Here is a 13,035-nt window from a genome sequence, read left to right as displayed (position 1 = left end):
CACAAAGAACTTTTGTTAGGAGCAGGTAATGACTGGCTTAGTCACAGCTTTATTCCTAATCAATATTTTGGAAAGAACACAAGAGATGATGTGAATTACTGTCTAAAATTTAAAAGTAGTATCTGAACCACTGACCTGGCAAAATTACCCACATCAGACTTTAGAATTTGGTTATTTTGCAGTTGTGTTGCTATGTTAAGCACACTTGTTTTTTCTTAGAGCATGTAGTTTTTCTTTCATGATGGCTTTGTGTCTGTCAGCTGAAAGGAAATTTGTGTGGAGTGTACAGTAGTCAAAGGAATGAAAGATGAATGGGTGCGGAGCCTTTTTTGTATTAAAGCACCATTAACTCAGTGGCATGTACCTGGAATGTCGGTGCACTTTGCTGATTTCATTTTGATAATGCTATACGCTGGTCTCCAATAATTGCCTTCTGTAATTGGAACAAATTTATGATTATGCTAATTCATTCTCAGCCACCTAATATATGGAAGCTGAGCTAATCCATGTCTGTACCTGCGTTTCCTTTGTAGATCATTACATGATTAGCCTTTCACTGTGGTTGATGGAATTGTTATTCTGAACAGACCTGATTTCTCAGATTGAGGGGGGGGGCGGGGTGTGTGTGTGTGTGTGTGTGTGTGTGTGTGTGTGTGTGTGTATAAGGAATATATGTTTGCATCCTTTACCTAATTATATGTAACTTGGATATCAGCATTTAAAACCAGTTTATGATATGAACATTTAGCATCTTTACTGCTCTGATCCTTAGTAAGATGGCTATTGTCTCAGCACTTGAATACGTAATACATGGTAGTAAGGAACAGGAAAAGGGAATCGTTCATTAATACCCCCTCACCACCACCTGAAAATCTTATTTATATCCCAGGAATAGTGGGAGGAAATGTGAATATAGAAACATTTTTAGGATCTCTGAAAGCCAACTCTTTGTCATCTAGCTGGAGAGTTCTTCCCATCCTAAAATAATCCCTAAAAAAGGAAGAAGAATGTTACGCAATATTTTGGATCATTCCTTGGGATACCAAGCTTTGGAAGCACCTCCTATGTGTTGCTTCATCAAAGATTCAAAACCAAAATTCCTCTTCCCCGAGCAGATGACAGCAAGCAAAGGTAGAATCAACCAAGAGTGAGAACCCTGCCCTATAGAGAGCACAGTTGAGAAGCAAATGGCAACCTGTGCCCGCTCCCCCTTACAAAACATCTTTTGATTATCTCTCTCCATTCTTACAGCATCTCATCTGTTCAATGTCTTTTCCCTTTGGTCACCATTCGTGTAAATGCTACACATTAATTGTAAACGTGTCTCATTCTGCAATCATGGCAATGTTACATTTTCACTTAACAGTGGATCCAGGGTCTTCACTTTCCTAGAGACCATTTACCTGTCAAAAAGGATAATAAAAAAATTACATGAGGCTGCTCCTGACTTTCACAACTGAAACGGGGAAGTTAAAGGACAACACTGATTTGACAAGAGATGCACAATGTCAGAACATGAAGTTCCATAATCAGAATTCAGGCTTCTACAGAGAGAGCCATGTCTGTCATCTCATTCAGCATCAGTGAGTTTGATTCTGTCTGTGATCATCAGGTCTCTATCATTTGCCTGGTTCCGCTGCTGTGGCTTCACAATTAAGCAGAATTTCTACTTCCTTTTGTGATGCATAATCAGATAGGTAGAGCCAAATTGAAGAAACTGCCATGTGGGAGGCTTTAAAATCAATCTATACAGTCTGGGAAGAAAAGGAAGACAAAGAGGAAACATGATAGTATTGTTATAAATAACTTCAAGGAAATATTAACAAGGAGAGAGGACAGGTGGCATCTAATCTGAAAGGGGCAAAGAAAGTAATGGCCTAAACTAACATTAGATAACATATTCCCTTATGAGGATGTCAGTCGTATCAGTGGTTAAGTCCCAGTGAAGACTGGTGCGAGTATGCCACGTCAAATTGTGGTAAATGGTAAGGACCAGCTGTTCATTTGGCCAATAAGAGACATAAAAAAATGGCACATGTCTTGTAGTAGAAAAATTATCTGAAGACTGCTAGATCTAGTCCTTTGACTCTCAAGTATGTTTACCTTAGATCGTGTGATCCATAAAATGGGGATAATAAGGTTTTCCATGCCTCTTTTTGGAGGATGTAGTCATTGTGAGGATCAAACGAGATACTGTGTTGAATAGCAGTGTGTGCCCATGTGAGAATAGAGACAATGAGCAATATTTCTGTGTGTTCCCTTGTCTTTTATTCATGGTCACAAGACAGCTGCCGTTTGTTCAGAATCTCATTCATGCCCAAACAGGTGAAAGGTCAGAAATGCCTGCTCCTTTTTTGAGAAGAGAAAATGCTTTTCTATGAGTCACCCAGCAGACAGGTACAATTGGCCTTCTTAAATATTTTAAAGCCACTAACTGTATCAGATTTTTATGGACTTAAAATGTGTTCCACATGTTTCTGCTCATTACCAAAAAGCAAAGTGAAGCACCAGATAACCTTGAGGGGACTACCGTTACTTTTCATGAGCAATATGTGAACAAATGTTTAAGTAATCTTATTCACTTAGTTATAATTGACACGTAACATTATTTTAGGTGTACAACATAATGATTTGATGTTTGTGTACATTATGAAATGATCACCACAAGAAGTCTAGTTAAAATCTATCAACATAGTTACAAATTTTTTATTTCTTATGATGAGAACTTTTAAGATTTACTCTTAGTAACTTTCAAAATGTGCAATTATTAACTTTAGTCACCATGGTGTACATTACATCCCTGTGACATTTACTGTATAACAGGAAGTTTGTACATTTTGACCCCCTCACCCATTTCTCCCACCCCACCCCCTGGCACACACCAGTCTGCTCTATGTATGTATGATCTTGAGGGTTTTTTGTGTATTTTTGTTTCTTAGGTTCTACACATAAGTGAATAACAACTAACATATGGTCATTGCATCCAAATCTGGCAAATGATGTGAATGACTGAGCACAGTGGTGATGTGACTTAAAGCAAATGAGACATTTATTTGTTAGATCAATTTCTTAGGGCATGAAAGTCTAGAGGCTCCCCCATGGTGGCTGTGGAATGAATCCCATCTTTACCCTGCCTTGTCTACTCTGTTCCCACCCATGTCCTTCTGTGCCTTCTCAGCATAGCCTTTCACCAGTTAGAATGCACACCTCCGCCTTCTCCCTGTTTTCTCACAGAAATATAGTCACAATGTTAGTTGGTAAGATGGTAACTTTACAGAAAGTTCCAGAGGGTATGAGTTTCAGAGGCCCCGCTGTGAACTGCTGTGGTCTTCCAGGATTTCCGGCTCTACCTCACGAGCCCCCTGGTGTAGCCTCCCCCTTCACCCTGTCTCATCTGACAAGGGGGCGCTCCTGTAGTGACTATTCTAAGACTGTCTCTCTTCTGGGTCAGATCTGTGTTCACCTCTGGACCTAAAATTCAGTCTGAGCTTTTACTGTATGTGAGCATGCCTATCACACCAGTCTCTAAATTTGCATGTGCCTCACTATAGGCTAGAATATTTATTCAGCTGGTGCCAGTGAACAGCCGCTGAAGTAGGTACTGTGTAATATATAAGAAGGTTTAGGATATTGTTCATGTTCTTTTTTATTTTTGTTCATGATCTTCAGGAGCTTGCCAATCAACAGTGCGGAAAGATGATCACAGATAATGAGTAGATGGATTGAGCAGCTTTCAAAAGTCATAAATCTAAAGTTACATCTATAATGCATATGGGTAACTCAATTTTATACTGAGTCTAGCAAATCCTAATAGAGAGGACTGGAATTGGGGGATAGAAACACTTAGTAGAGAACATCAATAAAGGGTGCTCATTGGCATTTTTTTTTGTAGAATATGATGGGAGAGTTACAAGTTAATACATTCTAGATTCAAAGGACAGAAGGCTTTGGATCCTGCCTACTGAAGTGGCTTTTTGTTTCTAGTTTTTACCTGTCATTCCTAAATGGTTAATAACACCAGTCACATCCTCATTCTCTTACAGAATATTAAGAATAAGAACAGGAACATGAGAATTCTGACATACTGTCTGATGGAAATAAATATTTAGGTGTAAGGTGTATGTATGTGTATGTGTGGCGGGGGTGCGGGGTACACACACACACACACACACACACACATACCCACACAGACATACAGGGTCCGGCAGAAGAAAGACCTGCTTGAGTGTGGTTGATAGGCTAGCAATATGGGTGTAATGATTTATAGTTTTAATCTGAACATCTTGCCTAAAATGTCATATGGCGTGCTTGAGTATGATATTGTTATGTTACAAGATTACATGCTTATGATTTTGTAATAAAAAAGGGACATTATTTGTGCCGGACACTGCACACACACACACACTCACACACACACACACACACACATGCACACACAAAAGTTCAGAAAAGTGAAATGTTAGGACTCATGCAAACATTTTCAGGTCGCAGATAAAATAATCTCCCACAAGTATCAACCTATCACTCTTCCAAAGAAGGTTCCCCTCCATCCAATTACACCAGGCTGCCTATTGGTGGGAAAATCTACAGGCTCGTCAGTTACACATCTTCTGTCCCCAGCTCACCAGAATGGCTGCTCAGGAACTGATCGTGCTTTCTGGCATGAACTCTTTGACGGTCTGCTTTTTCCAGATTTGTTCATAAACTGAAAAAGTCTACAAATTGCAGACCATCTGCACATGGCACTATGCTGATGAATGTGGACATCCTGCAAATCCATAAACTCATTACCTCTAAGTAACTAGTCTCTTCACTTGCTTCTAGCTGGCATTGTCCATGTAAACTAAATAAATAGAAACCAGATAAAAGATTTGTTTCTCTGAGGGGTGAATGTTGCCAACAACCTTCCAGAGTGCTAAGCCTCTCTGTCAAGAAGATGACCTGTTTGCATGAGGTCATTTGGATCAATGATACAAATGTCCATTAGTCTAGAGATGGTCAATGTATTGATCCCATAATGCTAAGCTGAAAATTTGTATTGCTTTTGTGAAGAGCTTAATTAGGGCTTTCCTTTTGGACAAGCTCTTGTAAAATAATTTCTGAACTCAATACACACGCCCTTAATGATACTTGCCGAAAGAAGACTGTAGTTCTTTGATGCTTACCAGTCATTTCCATGTGAATGGGCAATGACACACAAACAATAAAATTCTAGGACAATGGAGGAAGCAGATTTAATGAAAAGGAATCACCTTTAGGGAAGGACATTGAGCTACTTTGTGTGGTAACAATCACTAGGAGTCAGAAATCTGGGGTGCTGTAGCATCTGTGGAGTAGAGGAAGGAAATCTACTTCTGGTTCATGGATATATTACGTTTGGCCCTGACAATATGGTGTGTAATCTATGAGCCATCGTGTTAGAATCAAAAAAGTGTTGCATTAAAATACACATCCATGTCTTCTCGTGAAAGATGGAAGACCTAGTTACACTGAACGTGACCGGTGGTTGCACATCTACACAGGTCCTGTGATCTTCAGTTTGTCACACCTGCTACCACTTACCCATACGTACTGACGCGGAGGCTAAATATTCCATAAATGTGAAGAAACTGTGATACATTAAAAGCAAAAGAGACTTTTAAGCAAAAATTAGCTCACTGCCATTTTTCATGGCACCATCATCGTTATTTTTAAAAATACTCATATCTCTGTCTAAAGTGGGAAAACAAAAGGAGAAAGAAAAATAATTTCTTTTTAAGAAAAATGAGTGAGCTCATTCCTGTGTGGAATGAAGACCAGCCCCTTGTCTTTAATATGCAAGCAATGCACACAGATGTCTCACACCCAGCGCCATGTCAGTAATTTATGTTACCTCCCTGGCCCCCAGGACCATTTGAGTTTGCAATGACTGGTGTAGGGAATGCTGTTTCTTCTACGTTATTTATTAAACTAGTCTATATTAGCACTTAGCTCATCAAAAATGTTTTAAAATTTCTCTAAGTGACAAAAGCATAAATCCAAGAGCAATTTGTCACTTTTATAAGCCCAGAAAATACCAAACTGATTTCCTCATAAAGATCCTGCCATCAGTTAAATGGATAAACTATTAGGTTATGAGTATAAACAGCTCTATGGTTATGAGCCTGCTGATGTGATGACTGTTTATAGATGTAATTGGATTGATGGACCTCAGTCATGACACCATAAACACCAAGTAGACCAGAATGTGTGTGTATCTATGGTGCCTCATTCACCCTATATTGTTTTTCAAGCTCTGATGTGGGGCAACCCAGCAGCAGACCACTGTGTATGTCCATAGTGCATGTGGGTGTTGCGGGGGGGCCTAGACTGGATGGCAGGGATGACTTATATGATGGCAGGAGTTGTGCCCTGGACCTCCCCAGGGCCCAACCGGCAACGAAGGGAAGGATGTGAGTCATCTCCCCCGAATTAAGCAAACTTGGTCTCGGCTGTGGCCAATGTTGTGCAGCTCAGGCTTCCCGTGCTCCAGTACCCTCACTTCAGCATCAGTCATAACGTATTTCCTTGTTAATCCATTTTTTTTCATCTTGGACTTCAGATAAACTAATTTGAGGAAGCATTTCATGGCAAAATGTAAATTTGAAAACGACTGTGCTACATGATAAGGAGATATTTTTAAGATAAAGTGATTTTTTTTCCAGATTACTAAGTAGCTTTTCATTGAGGGTACCACAATTAACCAACAGGAAGAAGTTACCCTATTTTTCTCTTAAAACCTCTGTAAACATATTTCCTTTCAATCATTTTTAATTTTTTAAATCATATATATAATTTTTGCTGTTTTATAAGTTTATACCACTAATCATACTATTTTGCATTTTGACTTTCATGTATTATGAGCATTTTCTGTTTTCACAAGTTGAAATCATGATTTTTTAATGCCTACATAGTATAAAATCATACTGTTAAAACATCATTTTCAGTCATACCTCAGTTCTTTTTTTTTTTTTTGATTTTTTAAAAATTTATTTACTTTTTAAATACATTTGTCTCTGCCTCCCCCCCCACACCTCTTTCCCTTGCCCCCTCCCTCCTTCCCTCCCTCAGCTCTTCCCCTTTGGTTTTGTCCATGAGTCCTTGCTATATGTTCCTTGACTTTCCCCTTCCCTTCCCTTTCCCTGCCCCCCGCTTCCCTCTTGTCTCTGTTGATTTCTTTTCCTTTCAGTGTTGCTGGTCATATTTTCCTTGCATCTTTGCATTGTTGGTTAGGTTCCGCTTATAGGTGAGATCATATGGTATTTGTCTTTCGCCCCCTGGCTTATTTCGCTTAGCATGATGCTCTCCAGTTCCATCCTTGCTGTCGCGAAGTTTAGTAGTTCTTTTTTTCTTTCTGCTGCGTAGCATTCCATTGTGTATATGTACCATAATTTTTTGATCCAATCATCTACTGATGGGCATTTAGGTTGCTTCCAACACTTGGCTATTGTAAATTGTGCTGCTATGAACATTGGGGTGCATAGGTTCTTTTGTATTGGCGTTTTGGTGTCATACCTCAGTTCTTGAATGTCCTGGTTCTTGAACAATTTGGTTCTCAACCAAGTTATTCATGGAAAAAATGTCTCTATTGTTTAACAAAATTCCTGGTATTGATTCTTGACCCGACAACCCTTTCATGCTGATACCTATATAATCAGTCACCCATCTCTCAGGGGACAAAAAAGATTCAGTTTTCTAACAAGTTGCTCTGGAACAAATTAAGTTCGAGAACTGAGTTTCCACTATATCCAGACAAAGCTCTATTATTGGCATGCATGTAGCTTTGGCATAATTTTTATTTTTTCTTTCTTTTGTTTTACAAAAAATAATTTATTGTGGTTAACTTTTTGTTTGTAGCCCTGACACTTTTTGGGCGTCCATTCCAGAGATCATAGTTACCAGAACAGAAGGCATTACAGTCTTTAAGACTATCTATCAGAGGGGGATAAGTACTAAGTAAAAAGTTATGGCAGTGGGCAGGGGGGTGAAGGAATGTGAAACTTGCTGTTAGAGTGTTGTTTGGCAAGACCTCTCTGAGAGGTAACCTCTGACCTCAGATCTGAATGAAAAGTGGAGCTGAGCCATGGAGACACCTGTGGGAACAGCCCTTGGGCAGAGAAGCAGCAGGTGTTGCAGGCCCTTAGGCTGGAAATTGCTCTGGGCCTGCATTGCACAGGACGGAGTCCTGTAGGGCCGGAGTGGAACAAGCAGGGGTTACTTTGAGGATTGGAGGTATAGGGATGATAGGGAGCTAGACCACAGGAGTATGTTGTTAGCCTTGGGGAGGATTTGTGATTTTGTTCTAAGTGGGATTTGAGACCATTCAAGGATTTCAAGCTAGAAAGTCACATGATCTGATCTCTCTGTGGAAAATCAACTGTAGAAGCAACAATGAAAGCCGCAGGCAGGCCAGGTCCTGAAGAGGCTATTGCTGCTGACATCCCAGACAGGACACAGTGGTAGGGCAGTGATGGAGGTAACATGCTATGCTCTTCACAAAAATGAAACTAACGACAAAAATAAAAACTACATGTATATGTATATGTGTATGATTTTAATCTTTGCTATTTTGATAGGGAAAAACCCATTATATTGTTGTTTAACTTATCATTATGCCGTATTACCTAGGATGGGATTTAAATAAATGTATGTGGTGGTCTTTTAACTATTAAGATGATAAGACTACTCCTCAAATCCTTATAACATCTATCAAATTTGTGACGGATATTTTCTTAGTTTGTTGGCCACTTGTGTACATGATTTATTTTTATATAAGTTTTCAATTTGAAGCCAAACCCTTCCTTGATAATTGTGGCTCTAACATCTTCTGGCCCAAGATTTTTTTATCTTATTTTTCAATTACAGTTTACATTTAATATTATTTTTTATTATTTGCATAGTGGTAGACAGTCATGTACAACACTTGATCAGGAACGCCTTCTTTGATTTCCAGGTGCTGGGACTTTTTTGGCTTCTGTCTCCGGGGACAATGCCCTGAGGGGGGTTTTCTTGGCTAGATAACTCACTAGGAATAATTTACTTATGTCCAGGACCAGACTTTCCCAACTTCCTGACCAGCTGTTAGAGGGGAAGTGTGGAAAAAGATGAGGTGGGGTCACAAGGGAACAGCTTTCTAAGTACTACAAGTCTCAGGAGTAGGGAATTAATCAGGAAACCAGGCAATTTACACTCTGAATCTCAGAGTCAGGGGCGAAAGCGGGGTGGAACAAAGCTCTCCAGACCTACTTTTAACAGGCCAATTTGTTCTTTGAAAAATCCTATCCTATTGGCTTTAAGTGTATGTTTTATCTCAGATACTGTTGACAGTTACTCCCAGCTTTTATTTTCTTGGGGTGATGTGCATTTAATTGTATATTTTCGTTGTACCTGTTAACTATAAAATTCATAAAAGAAGAAACTGCTGGTTTTGTTTATCATGCTATACCCAACTCTGCGGACAAGTTCAGTAAGTATTAGAATATTTGTCAGAGAAGTGAGTGAACAGCTGGGAAATGTGCAACATCAGTGGGGAGTGGAAGACATTTTGTCACAGGCAGGTAGCCACATGCAGTTTAAACGTGGTTGCACTGTCCTGCTTTCTTCACCAGAGCGGTGCCTCCTGGGCTCTGGATCGTTAGCGGTGCCCCTGCCTCCAGGCTGGATCCTGGTGACCCCAGCAGGGACAACCAGGATTGGTAGTCAGCTGGCTGCTTTGCCTCATGGTCTGGTGTTACGCTGCTTTTTCAGCTCATCCTGATGTTTTAAAGAAGTTCTCAGGGTTTCTTGTTTGGCTACTTGCTGACATTTTCTAGGGCAGATTTGGACTGGTGATGACTTTGGGTACTCTAAATTCGTTTACATGGTGGTACTTGAGGTAAGTATCATAATAAAAGGTCACTGTGGGTTTCTTCTGATAATTATTTTAATGGAGACCAACAAATCTTTATTACACCAAATTGTTATATAACAGATGCCACTTGTTTATTGGTGATAAATTAGAATTCTTTAGATGTAAGCATGAAATGGGGCATCTTATTTTAAAATCAACTTTTGGTGACCAATTCAGCTTCTGTGTGAGGTCTCCTTGGAGCTGTCACTGCGCTGCCTTCTATGTTAGATTGCTGTGTGTTCACATATGCTGGTAACTAGAGCTAAATGGTTATTGTTAAACAAGAAATCTGCCCAGTGCTACCAAGATGGCATGAGAGAGTGCAGATGTCATTTAGATGCAGAAGCAGGGGACGAAACGAGGAAGGAAAGCGGTTAGCTCAGGGGAGGACTGGCCTGCGTGGGGAAATAGGGCTGTAAGGGTGGCGCACCCCAACTCAGGGGATGGTGAAGATCTACGGAGCAGAAGATCCCATCTGTGTCTCCTTCAGGTGTGCACGGAAAAGAGACGTTTGAACCAAGGGAAGGATTAGGGTGGAACTGGAAGAAGAAAAGATGTTCTCCAGGAGCAAACTAGAAAAAACAAATCCAGAATGGGTCTAGCCTATATTCTGAGGATGTGAGAAGGGAACTTCTCCAGAAGAAAGGACAGGCCCTAGGTGTGTCGGGTGTCTAAGGTGGTCTAAATGTCCATGATATTGATGGAGCAAAATAAGTGATCACCAAAGGATCATATACCCAAAACTAGGGAACACTGACATTTGAATTTACGTGCCTATGATTGCCCAAATATATATTACATTGACCCTTATTCGTTATCATACCTTTATTAAAATGTGTTTAAATTCAAACATATTGACTTGAACCTTGTCTAACAACATAATACCCTCTCAGCACAAAGTACAAGTTCTGCATATGCATTGCTCTTCTGAGCTGCATTTTGTAATAGTTACTGAAACATCATCATCAGAATTGTAACAGAATGAAAGATAATAAAATGACCTAATTGCAGTTATCTCTTTTCTCTCTTCCACTGCATTTTTAGAAAATGGGTCAACATCAATAGGATATTTATGTCCTTTTCCTGCTTCCGATTTATTAACTTGAGTATTCATTTCCTGGATATACCAAATTTACTAAGTAAAAGGGATGGGATATGGAATAAAGAGGGGGGAAAAATCATTGCTATTAATCTGTCTTCCACACCCCAAAGTGACTCACCTTCCAATTCCTCCCCCCTCAGAAAAATTTAATGACTTGTAAAGTTCACATTCCTTTCTCCTTATAGGTGGAATGGCTGAAAAATGAGGAGCCCATTGACTCTGAACAAGACGAGAACATCGACACCAGGGCCGACCATAACCTGATCATCAGGCAGGCACGGCTCTCCGACTCCGGGAATTACACCTGCATGGCCGCCAACATCGTGGCCAAGAGGAGGAGCCTGTCAGCCACAGTGGTAGTTTATGGTAAGATCAGCCCAAAAGGCCAGGAATGGATACGGAGTACAGAAGGCAGAGAAGTAGAGGGATGTGTGTTTTATTAAAATTTTAACTTTTGGAGCTGAGACGTCACTGGGGGTTACCCACTACTGTGCTCGCTCCTGCCTCTCCCATTTGGTGGGTGAGAACACAGTTCTATCGCTATTAATGTTTGCTCTTCCATCCAATACCGGACTTCCGTGAGAGAGTCAGTGAAATTTCCAATCTTTCTCTTTAAAACAAATAATTTTAGAAGTTGTTTATTTTCTCCCATTGTGTTTATATTTGAAAAGAATGGAGGTGGGCAGCTTCTGCTCCCTCCCTCATTCTCCCCAGACCTGCTGCCGGAAGCTTTTCTCCTAGCATACAAAATCTACCCAAAACAAACATTACTATTTGCTGACTATCTCAGGTATTGTATAAAAGAAATTCCCAACTATTTAAGTAAAGGCATTCCCCTCTACAATAGAAGAGCCCTGAGATTTATTTTTGAAGCTCTTAAAGTAATGGAAATTCAAATGCTGATATATTCTCCTTATGCTCCGGATTTTCCAGTGCTTTAGAGATATGTTGATGAGTTCCTTCTATTTTTCATAATTCCCAGCAAAGAAAATTATCTGTGTCCCTCCTTATGTCAGATGCATAGACTGAGGGGCAGAGAGAAGGTAAGTCCCACGTGCCTCACCTCACAATGGAACAGCCAGTGTGGTTCTGTAGGGTCTCTTGGCCCCTGGATGCCTAACTCACAACACCTGGCACAGTGGCTTGCACATAGTAGGCAATCAGTAAAAACCTCTCTCCTTTTTTTCTCCCCTCCCCATTTTCTCTCTCAGTGAATGGAGGCTGGTCTTCCTGGACAGAGTGGTCAGCCTGCAATGTTCGCTGTGGTAGAGGATGGCAGAAACGTTCCCGGACCTGTACCAACCCAGCTCCTCTCAATGGTGGGGCCTTTTGTGAGGGAATGTCAGTGCAGAAAATTACCTGCACTTCTCTTTGTCCTGGTGAGATATACAGATTCCCTTTTCCCTTCTGAGCCACCAACACTCTTAAGCTGGTGTGAGGCATTTGATAGAACCTTTCTTCCCAAAGCGACCCTCTCCCAAGTTCTTCGAGAATGGAGCGTTAGTCCAGAAGGCTGAAGTAGAATGTGATGGCAAGGAAATGGGTGAAATACCTCTGTTTGGGGGGAGATATATTTTTATTTATAATATAAATATATTTATATTTATAATTATAATATAATATAAATATACTTATATTATATATATATATTTATATTATATATTTTTTTAATACTCAAATGACCTTGGATACTCATCATCAATAAGCCCGAAGCTTTGATGTTTTCTCCTACCACCCGTGTTTGGTTGGGCCTGCCCTTCTCTCCCTGGGTTCTCCCATCTTGTGGCATTCATTTGTGTCATAGCTGGCAGAGACTGAGTTTCTGTGAGAACAAAACAGTTACCAAATTTTGACCCTTTATTAGCAGTTACCAATCAACTGACCTTACCAGTATTTATTTACGATACAATTGGCAGAGATGATACAGCATCACAGCAATTTGTTTTACATTTGGTCTATGCTTGACTTGCTTTCTGAATAGAGAGGGATTTCCTTTGCCAAATAGGGCTTTTATAAGTTATTCTGT

The 13,035-nt window shown here is 40.1% G+C and overlaps 1 protein-coding gene across 3 annotated transcripts in view; it reads left to right on the top strand.

Moving 5' to 3' along the window:
• Positions 1–13,035, top strand: part of UNC5D (unc-5 netrin receptor D) — a 470,270-nt gene that overhangs the window by 352,808 nt on the left and 104,427 nt on the right. For 2 of the 3 annotated variants that reach the window (XM_054566041.1, XM_054566042.1), the window contains 2 exons: positions 11,195–11,375; positions 12,221–12,388. In XM_054566041.1, coding sequence (XP_054422016.1) covers positions 11,195–11,375; positions 12,221–12,388 — 349 coding nt within the window. The remainder of the gene's footprint in view (positions 1–11,194; positions 11,376–12,220; positions 12,389–13,035) is intronic. The other variant, XM_054566043.1, reaches the window with a different exon arrangement.

This window comes from Pteronotus mesoamericanus, unplaced genomic scaffold (genome assembly GCF_021234165.1).
Source record: "Pteronotus mesoamericanus isolate MK-2021 breed Mesoamerican mustached bat unplaced genomic scaffold, CSHL_Meso_final contig_169, whole genome shotgun sequence".
Lineage (NCBI taxonomy): Eukaryota > Metazoa > Chordata > Mammalia > Chiroptera > Mormoopidae > Pteronotus > Pteronotus mesoamericanus.
The sequence above is the reverse complement of the archived record's forward strand: the minus strand, read 5'-3'. Positions and strand labels throughout refer to the sequence as shown.